Source organism: Haplochromis burtoni, unplaced genomic scaffold (genome assembly GCF_018398535.1).
Source record: "Haplochromis burtoni strain Fernald_Lab_line unplaced genomic scaffold, NCSU_Asbu1 Contig_228, whole genome shotgun sequence".
Taxonomy (NCBI): Eukaryota; Metazoa; Chordata; class Actinopteri; order Cichliformes; family Cichlidae; genus Haplochromis; species Haplochromis burtoni.
Genome location: NW_024582589.1, coordinates 393,183 through 413,179, shown reverse-complemented (window position 1 = coordinate 413,179; position 19,997 = coordinate 393,183). Strand labels below are relative to the sequence as shown.

General features: G+C 44.6%; 1 protein-coding gene across 1 annotated transcript in view; it reads left to right on the top strand.

Moving 5' to 3' along the window:
• LOC102309871 (alpha-2-macroglobulin) overlaps positions 1-19,997 on the top strand; it is a 70,644-nt gene that overhangs the window by 22,982 nt on the left and 27,665 nt on the right. The window contains exons 14-21 of the mRNA XM_042226795.1: positions 965-1,110; positions 1,238-1,387; positions 2,842-3,090; positions 6,326-6,413; positions 12,661-12,802; positions 13,888-14,113; positions 14,920-15,046; positions 19,005-19,126. Of these exons, the coding sequence (XP_042082729.1) occupies positions 965-1,110; positions 1,238-1,387; positions 2,842-3,090; positions 6,326-6,413; positions 12,661-12,802; positions 13,888-14,113; positions 14,920-15,046; positions 19,005-19,126 (1,250 nt within the window). The remainder of the gene's footprint in view (positions 1-964; positions 1,111-1,237; positions 1,388-2,841; positions 3,091-6,325; positions 6,414-12,660; positions 12,803-13,887; positions 14,114-14,919; positions 15,047-19,004; positions 19,127-19,997) is intronic.

Sequence of the window (19,997 nt, the reverse complement as noted above, 5' to 3'; positions counted from 1 at the left end):
TCTAGCTCAATGGAGTTTGAGTTGCTGAGTTTTTGCTCCCCTTCTTTTGCATCTGAGGAGCAGAGGAGGATGCATTCTGTTTGTCCAGTGCGTGTGCTACGCACCTACATTTAGCGCACTCAGAATGTGCGTTTATGTGACCAGCTGTTTGTCTGCTTCGCTAATCCAAATAGAGCTAGAGCTCTGTCCAAGCAGAGGCTGTCCCACTGGATTATAGAAGCTATCTCACTGGCGTACAGCAATAAGGGTCTTGCTTGGAGGTGAGAGCTCATTCCACCAGGGGGATGGCAACCTCATGGGCTCTTTTTAAGGAGGTGCCTGTAGCTGATATTTGTGCTGCAACTACTTGGACACTTTTGTGCAGTTTTATTGCTTGGACGTTACAGCCCCTTCGGTGGCTCATACTGTCCTTTCTGCTGGGTCTAGCGCACACTAACGTGGTGGTGGTCCGATGCCAGTTCAGTGGCTGCTCTGCAGGGTGTGTATATTTCTCCCATACTTACGTGTTGTACCGTGTGAATCAACTGTAAGGGACGAACAGTTGTATCTATAACTTCTGTTCTCTGAAGGAGAGGAACGAGGTACAACACAAGGTGGCCCCGCTGAGCAGCATGGCTCGGTGAAGAGCGGCTATCGAACTGAGGGATGACTGTGATGACAGCGGCTATATGTGCAGGCGGGGCCATGCGCGTGTCATCACACGTCGTCTACCTTAAAGGCGTGATTAAAGGTTTCTTCAACTGGGACACACAAGGGCGTGATATGCTATACTTATGTGTTGTATCTCATTCCTGTCCTTCAGGAAACAGAAGTTATAGGCATAACTGTTCGTTCTTGATTATCTAATTATATTTTGTTTAGCTTCATGCTAATAATGTAGCTTATTTGCTCATTAGTCACGTGACTCAATATTATCTTGTTTATTTTGATAATTGCTGCCATGCTTTCTTTGGTTCTTCCTCAGTCAACAAAGGGGAGATGTCCGTGCCGCTCACTCGGATGTCAGACCTGGCACCATTTGCCCAGGTGGTAGTTTACACTTTGATGCCCAGTGGAGAGGCTGTTGCTGACAGCCATGACTTCCCTGTTCAGCTCTGCCTCAATAACAAGGTAGTACATTACCACATTAAGACCTCAAAGCCACTTGGGAATGTAGTGAAGGATGTGTGCATTTTAGAGAGCTAACATAAGGATAGACAGGCTTAATCTGTTTTCCGCCTCGGTATCTCCCACACAGGTGTCTCTGAAGTTCTCCTCCCTCCAGGAGCTTCCAGCAGAGAGGACCACCCTCAGTCTCAAGGCTCACCCTGGCTCCTTGTGTTCTGTTAGAGCTATTGACCAGAGCGTCCTGCTGCTCCGGACTGAGCAGGAACTTACTGTCAGCTATGTACGACAATCATTCGTCCTACTTTGATCCATATTAAGAACACTACCATTACTAGACTTTGGTTTTGTAACATCTTCTACTTTCTACACCACTCAAAAGAATTAAATGCGTAGAAATAAGAAAATACTGGAAGACCTGTTGGCTCTTAATCAATTAAATATTCAAGGTAAAAGTTCTTGAAGTTTAAAAGTATCTGAACAAACTAACATACATTGAAGTAGAAATATTGTTTTTAATTGCTTGATGAAAATCCTTTGCTTTCACATCCATCGACATCAACCGATGCAGTGTTTTCTCCCTTGAGCTGTTTCTTTGGGCCTTTACTGCCTTCAGTTGCTGCTTGATTGTGGGCCTGGTTTTGTTTTCAGTGTCTGACTTCACCACTGAAGAGTATCTCATTTCTTTACCTTGACAAGTCTTTGATTGTTTTTGCAGGTATTATCCATTTGCCCTAATCTGATCTGTTTTCTGGCATTTGGCTGAATCTGAGCATAGAGTGCAGCTCTGTACACTTCACAATTCATCCTGCTACATCTATCAGCAGTCACATCATCAGTAAACATGAATGGCCCAGTTCCTCATGGCCTCCACCATGTTTGATAGATGATATGGTATGCTCCAGATCCTTATTTGTTCTCCTTTGGACTTTTCTCTTCTGGTCATTCTGCTACAGGTTTGTTGGTTTCGTCAGTCAAAATACCTGTTTAGGGTCTCGTACATGTCTTCTAGTCAAGTCCAATCTGGCCTTCTTGTTGAGTGTAACTAGTGGTTTGCATCTTGTTGTATACCCTGTATTTCCATTCATGAAAGCGTCTACTGATTATGTACTTTGACTATCGACGGTCTACCGCCTCAGGATTTCTGTTGATACTGCTAGATGGTGTAAAAGGTTTTTCTTAACCAGTGAAATGATGGCTTCTTTTATTTGTATAGACATCTATTTGGACCTGGATTTTGAGACTTCCTGTGTGAAAGTTGAACTTTTGGAAACGACTCTTTATTTTAGTAATTAGCAAACAGGCCTTGCCTATAAATTGTATAGTCACTTTTGAGTCTTGGCGGATGGATTCACAATCATACCAAAAATCATAGTTAAAAATTAAAATCATCTTGAGGGCTGTGGATGATGCAGTTTCCCTGATTCCATCTCTGTCTGATCTGGCTCCTGGGGGGCTGTGGCCATCACCTCCAAAACCATCTTTTTTTTAGTCTGTAGTGTTATTTCTCCAGTGCATCTGTTGTCACCTTCATTTGCATCAAAGCAAATATATATTTTATAATATGCCTCATTCACCCATTCAAACCCACTAATACAAGCACTTTTTTCCTACACCTGAGTGCTCCTAGAGAGTAGACAATAATCTATGTAAGTGGTTTGCTGCTAATGGATGATAAGAGAAAAAGATCACCGCTATCACCCCACCAGGCTCATGTACAGATGTGTTTTCATGCAGGTATATAGTCAGCTGCCTGTGGAGAAGCTGTCTGGGTACTCCTATGATGTTGAGGACTCAGAGCCATATCCCTGCTACCCCTTGCCAGTGCCAGATATGGTAATAGATGCAGATTTGGAGACAGCAGCACCGCCAACAGCACCACCAGCACCGGCCATTGTGAGCGACAATCTGGGAGCACGGCGAGAAACGCGCTCGATCTACTATGGACCAGGCAGTCAGAAGAATGACGTCTACAGCATCTTTAAAGTAAAACATTTGTTCATCTAATCTGATGTCTGACTGAAACTACACAGTAATATTAATGTCTCCTATTAGCTGCAGAAGAAATGATTCAAGATTCAAAGCGTTTATTGTGATGTGTACAAAGAAAAGCATTTCTCTGCCCTGAGGGCAGAAGTGTAACCAGTCCGTGTTGGAAGTGTGTGGGGTCTTTGAAGATGGAGGCAGCTCTCCTCTGGACTCTGCAATGGTAGATGCTTGGCAGAGAGGGCAGCGGGGTCCTGGTGATCTTCTCTGCAGTTATTATCACTCTCTGCAGGCGTTTGCGGTCCATAGCAGTAGTGTTGCCGTGTCCAGGTGAGGTCCTCACTGATGTAGACGCCCAGGTATCTAAAGCTGCTTGCCCTCTCCACACCAATCGCTGCAGTATCGTCCGCAAACTTCAGTATGGTGTTATCCCTATTGGAGACGTACAGGGTGCAGAGGATGGGACTGAGGACACAACCCTGTGGAACGCCAGTGTTTGTAATAATGCTGGTCCTGTTGCCGATCCTGACCGACTCGGGCCTACCAGTCAAAAAGTCCTGTAGCCAGTCACAGAGGGTGGTGTGCAGGCCGAGTGTTGCCAGCTTGTGAGTGAGTTTGTGTGGGATGACCGTATTGAAGGCGGAGCTGTAATCAACAAAAAGTACCCTGATGTATGAGTCTTTGTTTTCCAGATGGGAGAGGGAATAGTGAAGAGCGGCAGTGATGGGGTCTGACGTGGAGATCCAGAGTGTCTGGGATGTTACACCACTCCCTTAAAGCACTTTGTAATGATTGGAGTGAGTGCAACTGGTCTATGGTCATGTGAGGTCTGGAGAGGTCTCGAAGTGGGTGTAAAGTCCATTGAGGTCATTCCGTAGACCGCCTGCAGAGCTGATGGTGTTGATGACGGCCCTGTACTCTGTGATGTGCTGTAAGCCTCGCCACATCCGCCTGGGGTCAGCAGAAGAGTAGAAGCCATCCAGCTTCTCTCTGTACTGCCTCTTAGCCGCTGTAATGGCTTTCTTCAGTCCCTACTTCGCAGCTTTGTACTCCGTCTCATTCCCTGATCTAAATGCGAGAGACTGAGTACGCAGCATGTGTCGTACCTGACTGTTGATCCAGGGCTTCTGTTTGGGGGGGACTTCCTGACGTGTGTGGTGGGCACAATATTGTCAACACAGGCGCTGACGCACCCAGTCACATATTCAGCATAGTCCTGTATGTTGACAGAGCAGTTCTCCTTGGTGGCTGCAGTTTGAAACACATCCCAGTCTGTTTGAGCAAACAGTCCTGCAGGATGCTCTCAGTCTCTGGGGTCAACAGTTTAACAGGTTTGATGACAGGGTTCTTTGTTTCAGCTTCTGCCTGTAAGCTGGGTACATGAACAAAGAGATGTGGTCAGACTGTCCAAAGTGGGGGCGTGGTGCAGCCCTATATGCACCACATATGTTACTGTAAACATGATCCAGGGTGTTCTTGTCAAGGGTAGGAATGGCCACGTGTTGGTGGTATTTTGGGAGTACAGTCCGTAAGTTGCACTTATTAAAGTCACCGGTGACAATAAAAACAGCATCTAAATGAGTTGTTTCTAATGCGCTGATGACGTCATGGAGTTGGCCGAGCGCTGCCGCGGAGTCAGCTTGCGGCTGGATGTAAACAGTGGCCAAAAACACAGCTGAGAGCTCCCGCTGCAGATAGTAAGGGTGACCTTTTAGGATTAAAAACTCCAGTGAACACATGGAATCCCCCCCTCAAGTCCGGTGGAAGGTTAAAGTCCGGACGATTGTGTGAGTTACCGATGTCCAGTAGTGCCTGTCTCGGATATGTTAACAGCAGGGCTGGACTGGGACAAAAAATCGGCCCGGGCATTTTGACTAGAGAGCGCCCCACCAAAAATGTGATGTCATTCAGGGGAAAACCGCAAAGGATTCTGGGAACTTGTGGCAAGAGGTACTAGCGCATGCAGGCTTTCAATTGAACTCAATTACACAGCGATAAAAAGAAACACAAAAAATGGCAAGAAGCTGTTGTATTATTACTGCAATAGCCGGTGTTGTGCCAAAAAGTGATTGTCTGCCAAAAACTGATTGCTCGTATTTAAATTGCTATGAGTAACTTGTTGGGCTATAATATGTGAAACATATGTCAAATGCATCCCTCATGGATGACATAAAGTCATCTCTCCATCTCTCTCTGCTGCTCTTCTGTCTCCTCTGTCACAGACTTCTCCACTTTTGATGATAAATCAGCCTTTTTGAGATTTTCAGGAGTTTGAGAAACTAACCTTATGCATAAAATAAGCGGGTCTCTCCTCCTCTTGCCTCCCCTTTCCCTTATCCACCTGCTGGCCTCCACCACTTGCTGATGTTGCTAAATCTGTGGAAGCTATGCCATAGCTACCGCCAAACAATTCAGTTATTTTTACACATTTGGCAGCGTCTGCCTGAAGGGCTTGTTTCTTTTTGGCCCTAATTTTTTCTGCACCTCCTTTCCTTTTTTTTGTTCTCCATTTTCTTTAGTTCGTTTATAAGATTGCTAAACAAGGGGGAGGGTGCATCCGACCTCCTCGGCTGTAATTGGTCCAGCCCAGAGTCGATCATGACCAACTGGCCAATCCAACACTTTTCATTATTTATACCCTTCCAAAAAAAAAAAAAAAAAAATCGCCAGCGGCCCACTGGGCAAATGCCCGGTGGGCCGCTGGCCAGTCCAGCTATGGTTAAGAGTGCACAGCACTTATCCAGTGCAAAAAGAACAAAAAACAAACAACAAGTTGGCATCTGAGAGTGGAGCAAGCAAACACGTCTGCCTGGAGGGGCGCCAGGATGTTTGCACCGGAAGTAATGTCATATCTATCTATACGTCTATCTAGATATTCATATGATCTATATCTAGATATCTTTTTTTTTCTCTGTAGGTCTTTCACACTCTTCGAGCCAAAGTTTGGTATCATTTAGCTGTACCGCATCCTTCTTTCCAACTGTACGGTTTTTGTTCTTTGGGGGTTTTTTTTTGTCAATTTGCCACTCTTCTTCCTTCTTTACCTGTTTCTGTTTCTCTCCATCTATCTCCAAATCTTCTTTTGTGTCTTTGTCCTTGTATTTAAAAATAAATAAACAAATAGCATAGTTGTTATGCCAATGTTGTTTTATTTTGTTTACTACTTATGACAGCAAAAAACAAGAAACAATCTATGGTTTTACTATGACTTGTTTTTCTCTTTCTCCACTTCTAGGAAATTGGACTCAAAATTATGACGAACTCTGATGTGAAGAAACCTTACAACTGCGACGAACTGACCTTCTATTTCAGTTTAAAAGATAGTAGGTCACTGCTATTCTCTGTTGACTCCAATGCCCATTGATACAACCTTAGGAAGAACTGTTGTTTTTACAACTTGTGTAACTGTAAGATTTATTTACACTTGCAAAAATAGTAAGTGAATCTCTTGGAATTGCCACCATTTCTGGCTTGCTTTCTTTAATGGGTTCTGTTCTTTGTCCGAGTATGACAAATGCAGTCTGACTAATCAAACTCAATCAGTTATACTGTTCATGTCTTCAAAGCTCCTTACTTTACTAACTGGTGCTACATGGTCTATGGTCTGAGATCCCTAAGATAGCAGTTTCCTAGATAGAATGAGATGGCTAGATATGAAGCTAGGAGTTACAGGCGGTACAGCCACAGCAGTTTTATGTCTGTATGTATGTTTTGTGGAATGCATCAGCAAAAAATTGGCAAACATGTTAGCAATACCAGTAACTTTAAACATTTGGCTTCCTTCATAAGCCATTGCTTATAAAGGAAGCAATGGCTTATAAAGGGGTGGCTGTAGCTCAGGTGGCAGAGCAGGTCAGCCACTAATCAGAAGGTCGGTGGTTCGATCCCAGGCTGCCTCCTGACTGCATGCCAGATATCCTTGGCCAAGATGCTAACCCCATGTTTGCCTACTGGTGGTGGTCAGAGGGCCCGGTGGCGCCAGTGTCCGGCAGCCTCGCCTCTGTCAGTGCGCCCCAGGGCAGCTGTGGCTACAATGTAGCTGCCATCACCAGTGTGTGAATGTGTGAATGACTGAATGTAGTGTGAAGCGCTTTGGGGTCCTTAGGGACTAGAAAAGCACTATACAAATACAGGCCATTTAGCATTGCTACAAGGCTAACATTAGCATTTAAACTATTACTATTCCTGTCAGCTAAATAAGGAAAAAAAATAGACTAACTGACTAGTGTAAAACTAAAAAACACTCAGGTAATCAGTTAGATTTGAGAAATGTTTAATGGAAAATGTCAAAAAATAATAACAAAGGCATTTAAAAAGCATTTATCAAATTCTTACCATAGATTAACAGATTTAATCTATGGTGCATCTCGACAACAATGTGTCATCTAAAGGCAGATGGCTACACAACATTTAGGACACAGTAATTTACCGGCGTGGGCATCAATTTAAATTGTAACAATTAGGTTAAATGATTAATAAGTCTGGTATCACCTAGTGACAGCAGTGAGAATTAGTTGGCTATTTGCGCACAGCCCTATTTTACACTCATAGTCTAAAGGCCTTTACACACTGGATGCGTAAAATCCATGAAAATATATCCTGAAATTTTTTTTCTGGACTCGGATATCCTTAATACAGCCGTTCAAACTCACCACATAATTTCACTGGATGAATTTGTGGTATTTATTTTTTTCAAACTGAATTATTTTTTTCTAAGTTTTCACATGCGAATAAACAGATCTGACCAATCAGACCACTGCATTTGGCAAAAAGTTACCTACAGCTACATGTTGCTCCGGCTCCCTCGCCTCGATTTCTCTGCCTCCACATATGTGGTCTCAACTCTGCCAAAAAAGGGTTCAAACTGACACTGATATCCTGAAAAATGTGCAAAAGTGGTTGTGATACAACTTAGACTCCTGTATCCAACCATGAAATTGTCCTTGTTGCTGTTTTCTCTTGAGAATTGGATGAACTCAGAATCCTGTTTACTTACTGTTTACTCTTTTCCCTCTCTAAGGGTGGGTAGCTTGTCTAGTTTCAGTAACGAGGTTATCAGTTATCCATCCATCAATTCATCTTCTTCCCCTTATACGGGGCTGGGTCAAGGGGATGGCAGCCTAAGCAGAGAAGCCTAGACCTCTCTCTCCCCCGCCTCCTTTCAGCTTGTCCCCTCGGCAAGCTGGAGGAGGCTGGTGTTCCCAGGCCAGCCAAGAAGTATAATCCGTCCGGCATGTCCTGGGTCTGCCTCCTTCTGATGGGACATGCCCGGAACACCTCGCCCAGGAGGTGCCCAGGAGGCGCCCAGGAGGCATCCTTGTCAGATGCCCAAACCACCTCAACTGGCTTCTTTCAGTATGGAGGAGCAGCAGCTGTACTGTGAGCTCCTCCCAGATGGACGAACTCCTCACGGTATATTTAGGGAAGAGGCCAGCCCTCCTTGGGAGGAAGCCCATTTCTGCCGCTTGTATCCACAATCTTGTTCTTTCAAACACTACCCACAGCTCGTGACCTTTGGTGAGGGTAGGGATGTAGATCGACCGGGAAATTGAGAGCATCGCTTTTACACTCTGCTCTCTCCTCACCACAGCAGACCGGTACAGCTTCTGCATCACTACACAGCATCATCTGTCAATCTCCCGCTCTCTTCTTCCATCAGTTGTGAACAAGACCCCGAGATACTTGAACTTCTCCACCTGGGGCAGGAACTTATCCCTGACCCAGAGTGGGCACTCCATCCTTTTCCGGGTGAGGACCATGGCTTCAGATTTGGAAGTGCTGATTCTCATTCCCACCACTTCACATTTGGTTGCGAACTGTTCCAGTGTGAGCTGGAGGCCCTCATCCGATGAAGCCAACAGAACCACATCATCTGCAAAAAGCAAAGATGAGATTCTGAGACCACCTAAGTGAAAGCCTTCCACCACTTGGCTACACTTAGAGATTCTGTCTATAAAATTTATGAACAGAATCTGTGACAAAGGGCAGCCCTGGTGGAGCCCATCACGCACCAGAAACGAGTCTGACTTATTGCTGGCTATGCGGACAAAGCTCCTGCAACGGTTGTATAAGGATTGAATGACCCGTAGCAATGGGCCAGACACCCCATAGTCCCGGAGCAGCTCCCACAGGACACTCCGAGGGACACGGTCGAGTGCCTTTTCCAAGTCCACAAATTGTATGTAGACTGGTTGGGCAAACTCCCATTCAAGTATTGTCGAGTGGTCCAGTGTTCCACCACCAGGACGAAAACCGCATATTTCTTCCTGTGTCCGAGATTTGACTAACGAATGGACTCTCCTTTCCAGCACCCTGGCATAGACTTTCCCAGGGAGGCTGAGGAGTGTGATTCCCTTGTAGTTGGAACACATCCATCCTCCTTGAAGATGAGAACCACCATTGCCATTCCAGAGGTAGGCCCCTGATCTCCACGCAACATTATAGAGACGTGTCGAACAAGACAGTCCTAAAACGTCCAGAGCCTTCAGGAACTCAAACCTCATCCACCCCAGGCACCCTGCCACCAAAGAGCTGTTTAACGGCCTCAGTGAATTCTCCCCCCAGAGATAGAAGAGTCATCCCACTCGTCCCCAGAGGTGGCCTCCGCTCCTGACTGAAACTGACTCAAGGGTTCCTCATAATGTTACTGGAGGCTAAGGTAAAGCCATCCAGAGAAAGTTAGATACCATATTTCTAAGATTTTTAGGGTCAAATACAATAAAGTTTTATCTGAATTTAGAAGCAGAAAATTAGAGGTCATCCAGGTCTTTGTCTTTAAGACATTCCTGCAGTTTAACTGTGTTATCTGGCTTCATGGACAGATAGAGCTGGGTGTCATCTCCATAGCAGTGTAACCCAGGAGATGCTACCCTTTTCCCTGGGGTGGAGACAGGCAGACCGTCCCCGAAGGCCCCGCATCCCAGACCCCAACCAGACGGCCAACTCCTCCTCCCAGCCCCCCGCCCCAATGGCTAACAGAGAATGGGGGTGTGTGAAGACCCCATACCTCCCTCCGCCCACTCATATGAGGTGTTGCTGCGTGCTGTTCTAAAGTGCATTTAAAACACGGGAGGGCATGGTGCTTCCTGCCAGAGAGCAATAGGTAACGGCACGGCCCCTCCTGAAAACCCTCAATGCCTACATGCATTTAAAATTGAGAGGTGCCCACCTCTCAATTTCTTCTTTCAAGAATTATTCAAGATTTTTCAAGAATTTTTGAGATAAAAAGGAAGGTTGGAGATCGGCGTATAATTAGCTAAGACAGCTGGCTTTTCAAGTAGTGGTTTATTTAATGGTTTAATTCAATTTTATTTAATTACAGCTTAAAGACCTGTAGTAGATAGCTAATTATTAGAGATAGAAACATTACATAACACAAAAGGCTTTATTTGGAGAAAAGGACTCTAAATAAATAACAATGGTACTGAAAGTAGCTGTACATAATGCCATATCTGTGAGATGATTACGAGTATTTTTTTCACTAATGGTTAAAATGTTATTTGTGAAGAAGTTCATGAAGTCATTACTAGTTAACGTTAAAGGGATGGTTGGCTCAACAGAGCTCTGACTGTTTGTCAGCCTGGCTACAGTGCTGAAGAGAAACCTGGGGTTGTTCTTATTTTCTTCAATCAGTGATGAATAGTAAGATGTTCTAGCTTTACGGAGGGCCTTCAGAGCCTTCAGGAACTCAGGGCAAAACCTTATCCACCCGAGGGGCCAGCCAAGGAGTTGTTTAACTGCCTTAGTGACCTCACCCCCAGAGATATAAGAGTCGCCCCTCTCGTCCCCCCACCCTGCTTCCTCCGCGGATGATGTGCCAGTGGGATTAGGGAGGTCCTTGAATTATTCCTTCCACATCCTGACATTGTTCTCAGTCGAAGTCAGCAGCGCTTCACCCTCACTATACACAGTGCAGGTAGAGCACCGCTTTCCCCTCCTAAGTCACCTGGCGATTTGGCAGAATCTCAGTCTGAAAGGCAGTCCGAAAGTCTTTATCCATGGCCTCTCCAAACTCCACCCACACCCAAGTTTTTGCTTCAGCCAGTGTTGGTACTTACTGCTGATACTTATTACCTGCTTCTGAAGTCCCACAGGCTAACCAAGCCCGATAGGACTCCTCCTTCAGCCTGGTGGCTCCCTTCACCTCTGGTGTCCACCATTTGGTTCGGGGTTTCCATCACGACAGGCACCAACCACCTTGCGGCCGTGGCTCAGTGCAGCGGCTTTAGCAATGGAGGTGCTGAACATAGTTATTTCGGACTCAATTTCCACAGTCTCCCTTGGAATGCTGTTGAAGCTCTGCTGGAAGTGTGAGTTGAAGATCTCGTGGACCAACCAGCGCACCCTCACTATACGTCTAGGTGGCAACTCCAGACTGAGATGGAGTCCAGCCCCTCTCCAGGAGACTGGTTCCAGAGCACAAGCCATGGTTGAGCTGAGGCCACCAGGGAGGTGACATTCTATGTCCCGATCACTAGTTTTAGAAGTCGGGGATCAGTCTGCTAGGGCCTGGCTGCTGCCTGACACACATTGCACCCAACCCCTACCTCGCCTCATGTAGGTGGTGGGCCTACAGGAGGATGGTCCCTTTTTCGGGCTGTGCCGTCCGGGCCGCATGGACTAAGCCTAGCCACCAGACCAGGACCAAGTTGACATTTACGCAAAAGCCTCCTGACAACATGGCCCCTGGGATCCCTGGACACACAAAACCCTCCAAGGTAACAATTCATGGAGGGGAGGTTATCAGTTATTTTCTTTATAAATGAGGAAAGAAAATAACTTAGTTCAGGGACTTTATGCTGATGGTAAATATGGGTCACTTTCCAGATGCTTCCAATGTTTTCTTTCACATTCACCGCCATACCTGTCCTTCCACATTATTATCTTTATTTCCTTTTCCTCCCTATTAGCATTTCCTGTTCCTCTGCTGCGCTCAGGGCAGTTGGGATGCTACACTGACTTTACCATTTGGTGGTGATGGTATTAGAAAGTACAGCCTATCCCGGTATTGACTTCAGTTGGCATCTATATATTAAGCTGAAAGCCCGTTTTGGAAAGTCTAGCTTAGCATAGCTTTAGTTGTTTTTTGAGAGAGTGTAAGATTTTTTTTGTGTGTTTTTAAATCCAAGAATTTGTTAATTGTTAAAAAAGTACATTTTTAATTAGTGGAGAAATATTAGCTGAATGCATAAAACACTAAGTGTACCTTTTATTCCTTTTTCCAATTTCTTTGTAGTTTTTCCGAGCTGTTGTTATGTGTTAAGTGCAGGAAGCTGAAATGAGCTCAGTGGTTTCCCCAGAAAGTTTATTCTGTACATCAGGATGCCGCATTTCCAGTAGATTTAACATTTCCGTCATTATCCAAGTCACTCCTGGGATGCTAAAAAGTTTCTCCCACTAAAAATGCTGCGTCTAAATGTACAAACTCAAATTTCTGGGGTTTCCTTACCTGGATTTTCGAGCAAGCATTTGGAAGTAACACAATTATTATAACTTTTGGTTTATTTAAAAAAAAAATAAGGAAGGAAACAAAGCCTCCCCATTTTTCCCTCCCCATTTAAATGCTCTCAGGGCAGGACTCACCGATCCCCTTGGCCTTCAACATGATGCCTGAACCTATACTTACCACGCAGATGTCTAAAGTGGACAGCAAAAAGGAGACTATCAGAACGTTCTTCCCTGAGACCTGGATCTGGGACCTCGTTACTGTGGGGTAAGATTAACATATCTTATGAAAAGAATCACAGCACTGTATTTTTTTATGACACTGAAACTGTTTTTAGGTAATCAAATGTGAATAACATGGATGCTCATTGCAGTCCAAATAACAGAATTAGTTGTATTCGTTAGCAGATATTAATGACTAACGCTTATGTCAGTGATATTTACTGAACAGAGGCTGCTGCTTTCCCTTATGTTCCACATCTTAAAGTCAAAACACAGCTTATTGTGTATGAAATTCAAATGAATTTGAGTAGACACTTGAATTCATCAGTGTAAGTATATATAAATATAGACTCATCAGGCATAACATTGTGACCACTGACAGGTGGAGTGAATAACACTGATTATCTCTTCATCATGGCACCTGTTAGTGGGTGGGATATATTAAGGAGCAAGTGAGCATTTTGTGCGGTGTTCCCAGTCTGTGGGGTCGCTATCTATCAAAAGTGGTCCAAGGAAGGAGCAGTGGTGAACCAGCGACACAGTCACAGAGACCCATTGATGCACGTGGGGAATAAAGACCGGCCCTGTGTTCCATCATCAGAGCTGGACCACGGAGCAATGAAAGGTGGCCGGGTGTGAGAAATCACGTCTTACGTCACGTGGATGCCCAGGTCTCTTATCTGGGGAACATCTGGCACTAGGATGCACGATGGGTAGAAGGCAAGCCGGCAGGTTTCCACTGGGAAACCTTGGGCCCTACCATCCCTGTGAATGTTACTTTGACATGTAGCACCTACTTAAGCATTGTTGCAGACCATGTACACCCTTTGATGGAAACTGTAATCCCTGATGGCCTCTGTCAGAAGGATAGCCCCCCATGTGGGACGTGCTGGACAAGTCTGATCTGTGGAGGCCATGCCTCACAACTTGCAGGATTAAATGATCTGTTGCTGACTTGGTGCCAAATACCACAGCACACCTTCAGGGGTCTGGTGGAGTCCAGGCCTCGACACGTCAGGGCTGCTTCGTAGTAGGCAGGTGGTCACAATGCTCTGCTTGATCAGTGTATTTGGGGAAAAATGCCATAGTACCTGAACTTTAAATGTCACGTCTGGCTGTCTGTTTAAACAGAGATAGTGGGTTGGTGAGCATGGAGAAGACGACCCCTGACACCATCACTAAATGGGCAGCCGGAGCATTCTGCGTATCCTCTGTGGGCTTTGGTGTGGCTCCCAACACCGGACTTACTGTGTTCCAGCCGTTCTTTGTCAGTCTCACCTTGCCATACTCTGTCATCCGAGGAGAGGTGTTCACCCTCAAAGCCACCGTCTTCAATTATCTCTCAAAGTGCATTATGGTAAAAAAAACAACCACATCTGCTTCTTACAGATCCTTTGTACTTAAGGGCATCCACAAGTAAGATGACACCTGTCAGATTGTGGAAAACATTTGTGAAAATGCTTGGATATGTTTTTGTTTTCTTTTTGAAATTTCATTGTATTACTTTGCATCCGGGCACGGTGGTTAGCACTGTTGCTGCACAGCAAGAAGGTCCTGAGTTCAATTCCACCATCAGTGGAGTTTGCATGTTCTCCCCGTGTTTGTGTGGGTTCCCTCCGGATACTCCGGCTTCCTCCCACCATCCAAAGACATGCAACTTGTGGGGATAGGTTAATTGGATAATCCAAATTGCCACTAGGTGTGAATGTGCGAGTGAATGTGAGTGTGAATGGTTGTCTGTCCCTGTGTGTTGGCCCTGCGACAGACTGGCGACCTGTCCAGGGTGTACCCCGCCTCTCGCCCTATGACAGCTGGGATAGGCTCCAGCGCCCCTGAAAAGGAGAAGCGGAAGTGAATGGATGGATGGATACTTTGCATCCGATGTAGCGTTTTCAGTGTAACAAAATCAACTTTTGGGGATTTACTTACCTGGATGATTGAGCATGCATCAAGACTTATTACTTTGTAGTTTTTGTTTTGTGTGACAAATGTGTCACTAACTTGTGCTGTGTGGATGAGTGGTTCTGAAGAAAGCTGCAACCCAAAATGATGACTGGGAGAACAGACGATCTCACGAGCACATGCTTAATCAGTCCTCAGTGCGACGCGTTACTGCACCAGTTTGTTGCATTAGTGTGTTCTGTGTTTGGTTTCTGGCTGTAGGTTCAGGTAACACTGGCAGCCTCTGACCAGCACACCTTCAGAAACTGTGATGGCTGCATTTACAGCGTGTGTCTTTGTGGAGAGGAGAGCAGGACCTTCTCGTGGATTGTAACTCCGACTACCCTAGGTATTCCATTCTTCCCTTTTTCTTAAGTGCTTATTATCCAGTAGTGATGGGATTTCCGGCTCTTTTTAGAGATCCGGCTCTTTCGGCTCCGAACCGGCTCTTCAGGTTGTTTTGTTGCTTTAATTAATTTATTATTAACAATAATATAAAATTATGCACAAAAGGAATTACTAACGTAAAAAAAAGTGGTTTTATTTATATATGTTTATATATAAATATATGCGGTGGCCCCTAGAGACAAAACACGTACAAACTCCAAAACACATTTCTAGCATGAACTGAACTTCCAAAGCAGAGCTACTAGATCACTTAAATTACACAATTGAAAGCATGTGTGTATTGTTTGTGTATTTATACACAGGCACTCATATATATTCAAATAATTTAAAAAAAAGTTCATTTACCTGTTACTACCACACACCAAATCCGGTCGTTGGTACTTGCTGGCTTGTGTAGCCACTAGGTAACAAAAGCTCAACACTGCCCTAGCATCCTGGAGCACTTCTGTTGTTTTGTACGTGTTTTGGAGTTTTTACGTGTTACTGTTTTGGAGTTTGTACGTGCTTTGTCTGTAGGGGCCACCGTAAATATACTTTTATTTATTCACTCCACATAAAATGTAATAAATAAATCATATAATACAAAAATCAACTATTCACATTTCAACTTTTAACTATTTAAATTTTCAGCTTTTTCCTTTTACAAATTTAAAGTGAAACAACACAAAACACTGCAAACCACAACACAATTAAATATAAATTAAAATATGAAAACAAAAAGAAGATGCATATTCTCTGTCATATGGACCTGCATGAATAAACTTTCTGAATCCTTTATCATCTGCAACCGAAAATAGTTGTGGATGATTACTATACCTTTCTAATGTGACGTTGTTGTCCCTGGCTCTCTCTCTCTCTCCCTCCCGCTCTGTTCCTGTGCTACTGAGTGTAACTACCGCCCCTCCCCCCTCTGCCCAGCTAAAGCACAAGGCTCGCTGTGCAGAGTGAAGCGGAAAAAAAGTGCGAGAGAGAGGGTGAGAGAAAGAAAAAAAAAAAAAAACCACGTGACGGCTCGCGATAAGGAGCCGGCTCGCGTCGTTCACGTCAAAGAGTCGGCTCTAAGAGCCATTTCGTTCGCGACCGACCCATCACTATTATCCAGTTCAGGAGCCTCATCAACTTGTGATAGATAGCCGGTCCATAGCAGGACCTGTTTTGGTTTTTATGGTTGATAATCATGACTCAGTTCTGTTTGATTTGTAAATATATTTGTTTAGTTTCACACCAGATCTACCTTGAGCCATGTGTGGATTTTCAGTATGCCACCAATGTAAACAAATGAAAAATGGAAGAATTGCAAGCAGCAGATCTTCATGTTTCAACAGTTCCTAGAAATATTTCTTGTTGGTATCAAATTATCCTCTACATCAGAATTCCTTACAAAGGGATTCCTTACTGGGCCTTTATTTCTTTATTTTTCTTTTTTAATGTTTATTTATAAGATTTTAAGTTCAAAATTACATCAAATCACACAAGACAAAGAAACCAAATTCAACATCCAAGCACAGAGAAAAGAAACAAACATGAAACAACAAAAAACCACCGGTTAGTCATTCCAGATCAAAAGTACAGCAGAAATGTTCCGATGCTGCAGACAGAGTCCGAAGACAATGAAGTTAGACAGGGCAACAGAGAGTTCACCCTGTCCAGACCATTCGTCCGGGCCCGAGAAGGAGTTGGGATCCGGCAGACGTGTAGTTTCACATCAACACAAAGTGCAGTCGACTGGGTTAAAGATAATATTCAATCTCTCTCCCCAACCAATCACAGCAGATGGCCCCGCCCCTCCCTGAGCCTGGTTCTGCTGGAGGTTTCTTCCTGTTAAAAGGGAGTTTTTCCTTCCCACTGTCGTCAAAGTGCTTGCTCATAGGGGGTCATATGATTGTTGGGTTTTTCGCTGTATGTATGTATTATTGTAGCGTCGACCTTACAATATAAAGCGCCTCGTGGCGACTGTTGTTGTGATTTGGTGCTGTGTAAATAACATTGAATTGAATTAAATCCCCATTAATGTGACTGAGAAAAGAGCCCCAGCGTTTGACAGATGTAAAGTGAGTGTCAGCAGGATGATAATGAACCTGTTTAATATACAAACACGCAATCATCTCACAGCAGTCTGGGCCTTTATATGCAGAATATTGTAATATCTCACTAAACGGACCAGGAGCCACCTTTCCTTATGTGGAGATTTGCAGGCATGGAGGTAAAAGAGGGAACTAACTGAAAAGATGCACAAATCCATCACCAAAGCAGGCCGTAATGAACTGGAATATACAGAGTGGTCTATTCATACAGTTCTGCAGATGAAATCAAAACAGAATGCAGTGATTTGCAAATCTCATAAATCCACAACAACAGAACACAGTTTGAACATTTTAGGTGTTTTTAGAGCAAACGGACCATTTTACTAAAATCAATGGGAGCAGCATACTTTTATTATTATTATTATTAAAGTTTAAAATTAGTTTTCGATTTTTTGGGGAAACGGGAATGCTGTGTCCTCTGGACTAGAGAAGGCAGGGACCACCAGCTCCACACCCTGCAGCTCTGATGGTATGGAGGTGCACTGTCGGCCTCCACATCAGGAAAAGCACCAGTATAAAAGTTTTTAGAGCTCCATCCATATTTCAGAAGACGATGCTAAACCGTGTAGTGCAGCCTTTACAGCAGCGTGGCTTAACAGTAGAAGAGTCTGGACTGTTGGATGAACCAAAAAATCCAACTACAATCCTGTGCGGGAAAAGATTGGGACAACATTCCTCTCCCACAAGTGCAGATGTTCCCAGATGTGTATGGACTGCTGTTAAAAGAAGCATGGATGCTACAGCGTGGTAAACATGACCCTGCCCATGGTTTTTGAGGTGTGTTCTTACCACTAAATTCAAATTAACCTCATTTCGTTTCTTAAAACTGTAGTTTTTATTTTTTCTGGTTTACTTTTATTCCCGTCTTTAACCATGCTCTGTTTTATAGGAGAAATTCAAATGGAAGGCGGTCCCTACGCGTCACATGCTGTGTGGCGTTTTCCCACCTTTACTCAAAATGTAAACAACTTTGAGTGTCTTTGTCTTCATTAAACCAGTTTTAGCTTAAACAGGACATGTCAGATTCAAACCAAAAAAAGAAGTGAACAAAACTTTATTTTCTTTTATTGATTTTGGTCTAATCGGCTGTTTGAAGACTGTCACATGGTGTCAGCCGCTCACAGCTCCGCTCTCCCCAGCTCCTCATTACCAGAGGCAATTCTCTAACTGTACAATGCAATTTTCTTGGCTTTTAAAATGAAATACTGATGTTGTTTCTTTCGTCCGACACAATCTCATGCTTTGAGGGAAAAATGAGACACAACAGGGTAATTAATCCGTATTGAGGGCACTGAGGGCTGTTGCATCTTCATTGCTGGAAGCGAAGACGGGCGGCTGTTGTTGGAGCTCTGCCTGTCCTGAAAGCAGAGGATTTATATCAGCCTCCATCAGCAGGGATGGAGATGAGGCTCTGATGAATGTCAAATTGCGCTCCTCTAACTCCCCCTTAGAGGAATGCTGACAATCACTTGTACTAACAAGTCAGGTAGTATCTCTGACGAAACAGTCAGAAACCTCTCCCTCAAGGGGCGATCTGTACTTGTCCTCCATGTGAAGGATTGTGGGCTGTGATGGAAGGAAGGTGGGGGTGGGAGACAAGCCGTGTGCTATAATAAGGCAACAAATGGGGATTAATGAGGGCGAATGCGATGGGAAACGGGGAGGAAGGAAAACACAGCGAGGATAATGAGTTGGCTTGAGAAGCAGATGGGAGGCGGTTTTGCCTCTGTACACAGAACACGACAGTACGGCGGGGGAAGGGAGCAGTAATCGATACAGGCGTTCCACAGTGACGCCGTGTGTGTTTGCTCACAGGTAAGGTCAATCTGAAGGTCAGCGCTGAGGCCCTGAAGACCGAGGCGCTGTGTGGCAACGAGGTGGCCACAGTCCCCGACGTGGGTCGAACTGACACCGTGATCCGCACCCTGCTGGTGGAGGTCAGTGACATGACAAACTTAAGGTGTTCACAGGTCCTAAGCTGATAGACGTTGTCAGTATTATTTTGATCAGTTACATTGTGGCGAGAATAATGTCAGAATTTTAAAATCTTTCGGTTTCGGCCACAGTGGCCCACAGATTTCCTGTATTTCCAGTTGTTTTTGACAGCGTGTTTTAGGAAAAGGTGCAGGTGGGTTGCAAAGCAGTTTGCAGAGGCCAGGCTAAAGCAGGTCAAATTTGTGATATTTGACAATTGGGTTTGTGGAAGGACGTCAGCTGAGCCATTATCTGATGTGGGCTGGCACTGAGATTAGAACTAATGATGCGCCGGCTGCTTTGATGGAGAGTGAACATCAGATATGGAAATCTGTCAAACCTGGCTCAGCCATTTTTTAAAAATATGTGTACATGTGCAGTGTATGGATGAAAACAGGGGCCACACTTCTCTGTTTCGGTCCCATGGCCACAGCTATAACACTAAGCACCTAGCCACCCGGCCAGTCCGCCTTTGCAGATATCTGGGTCAGTCTAAAGACAGCACGGTGCTGTGGCAGAACGCCCAACAAGTCTGTTTGTCTAGATGGTGGACAATGAGCCAATGTTGGCGCCTGTTAAGAAGTGCACACCAGGCGCTTCAAAGGTCTTTACTGTGGTGATGGGCATGGAGAGAGGGAACCTGTAGCATCGCACAGACCTTCACTTTCTTTCTGTTAGGGCAGCTGTTATCACTTCAGTTTCGGTCCACTTCTCCTTCCCATCTGCATTTTCTGATGATCGGCTGTATCTGCAGTTTGCTGTAGTTCTATAGGAGCACTGAAGCATCTTTATTTTAGTTTGACTTCACTCTCAAAGTACATGACTGGTATGTTT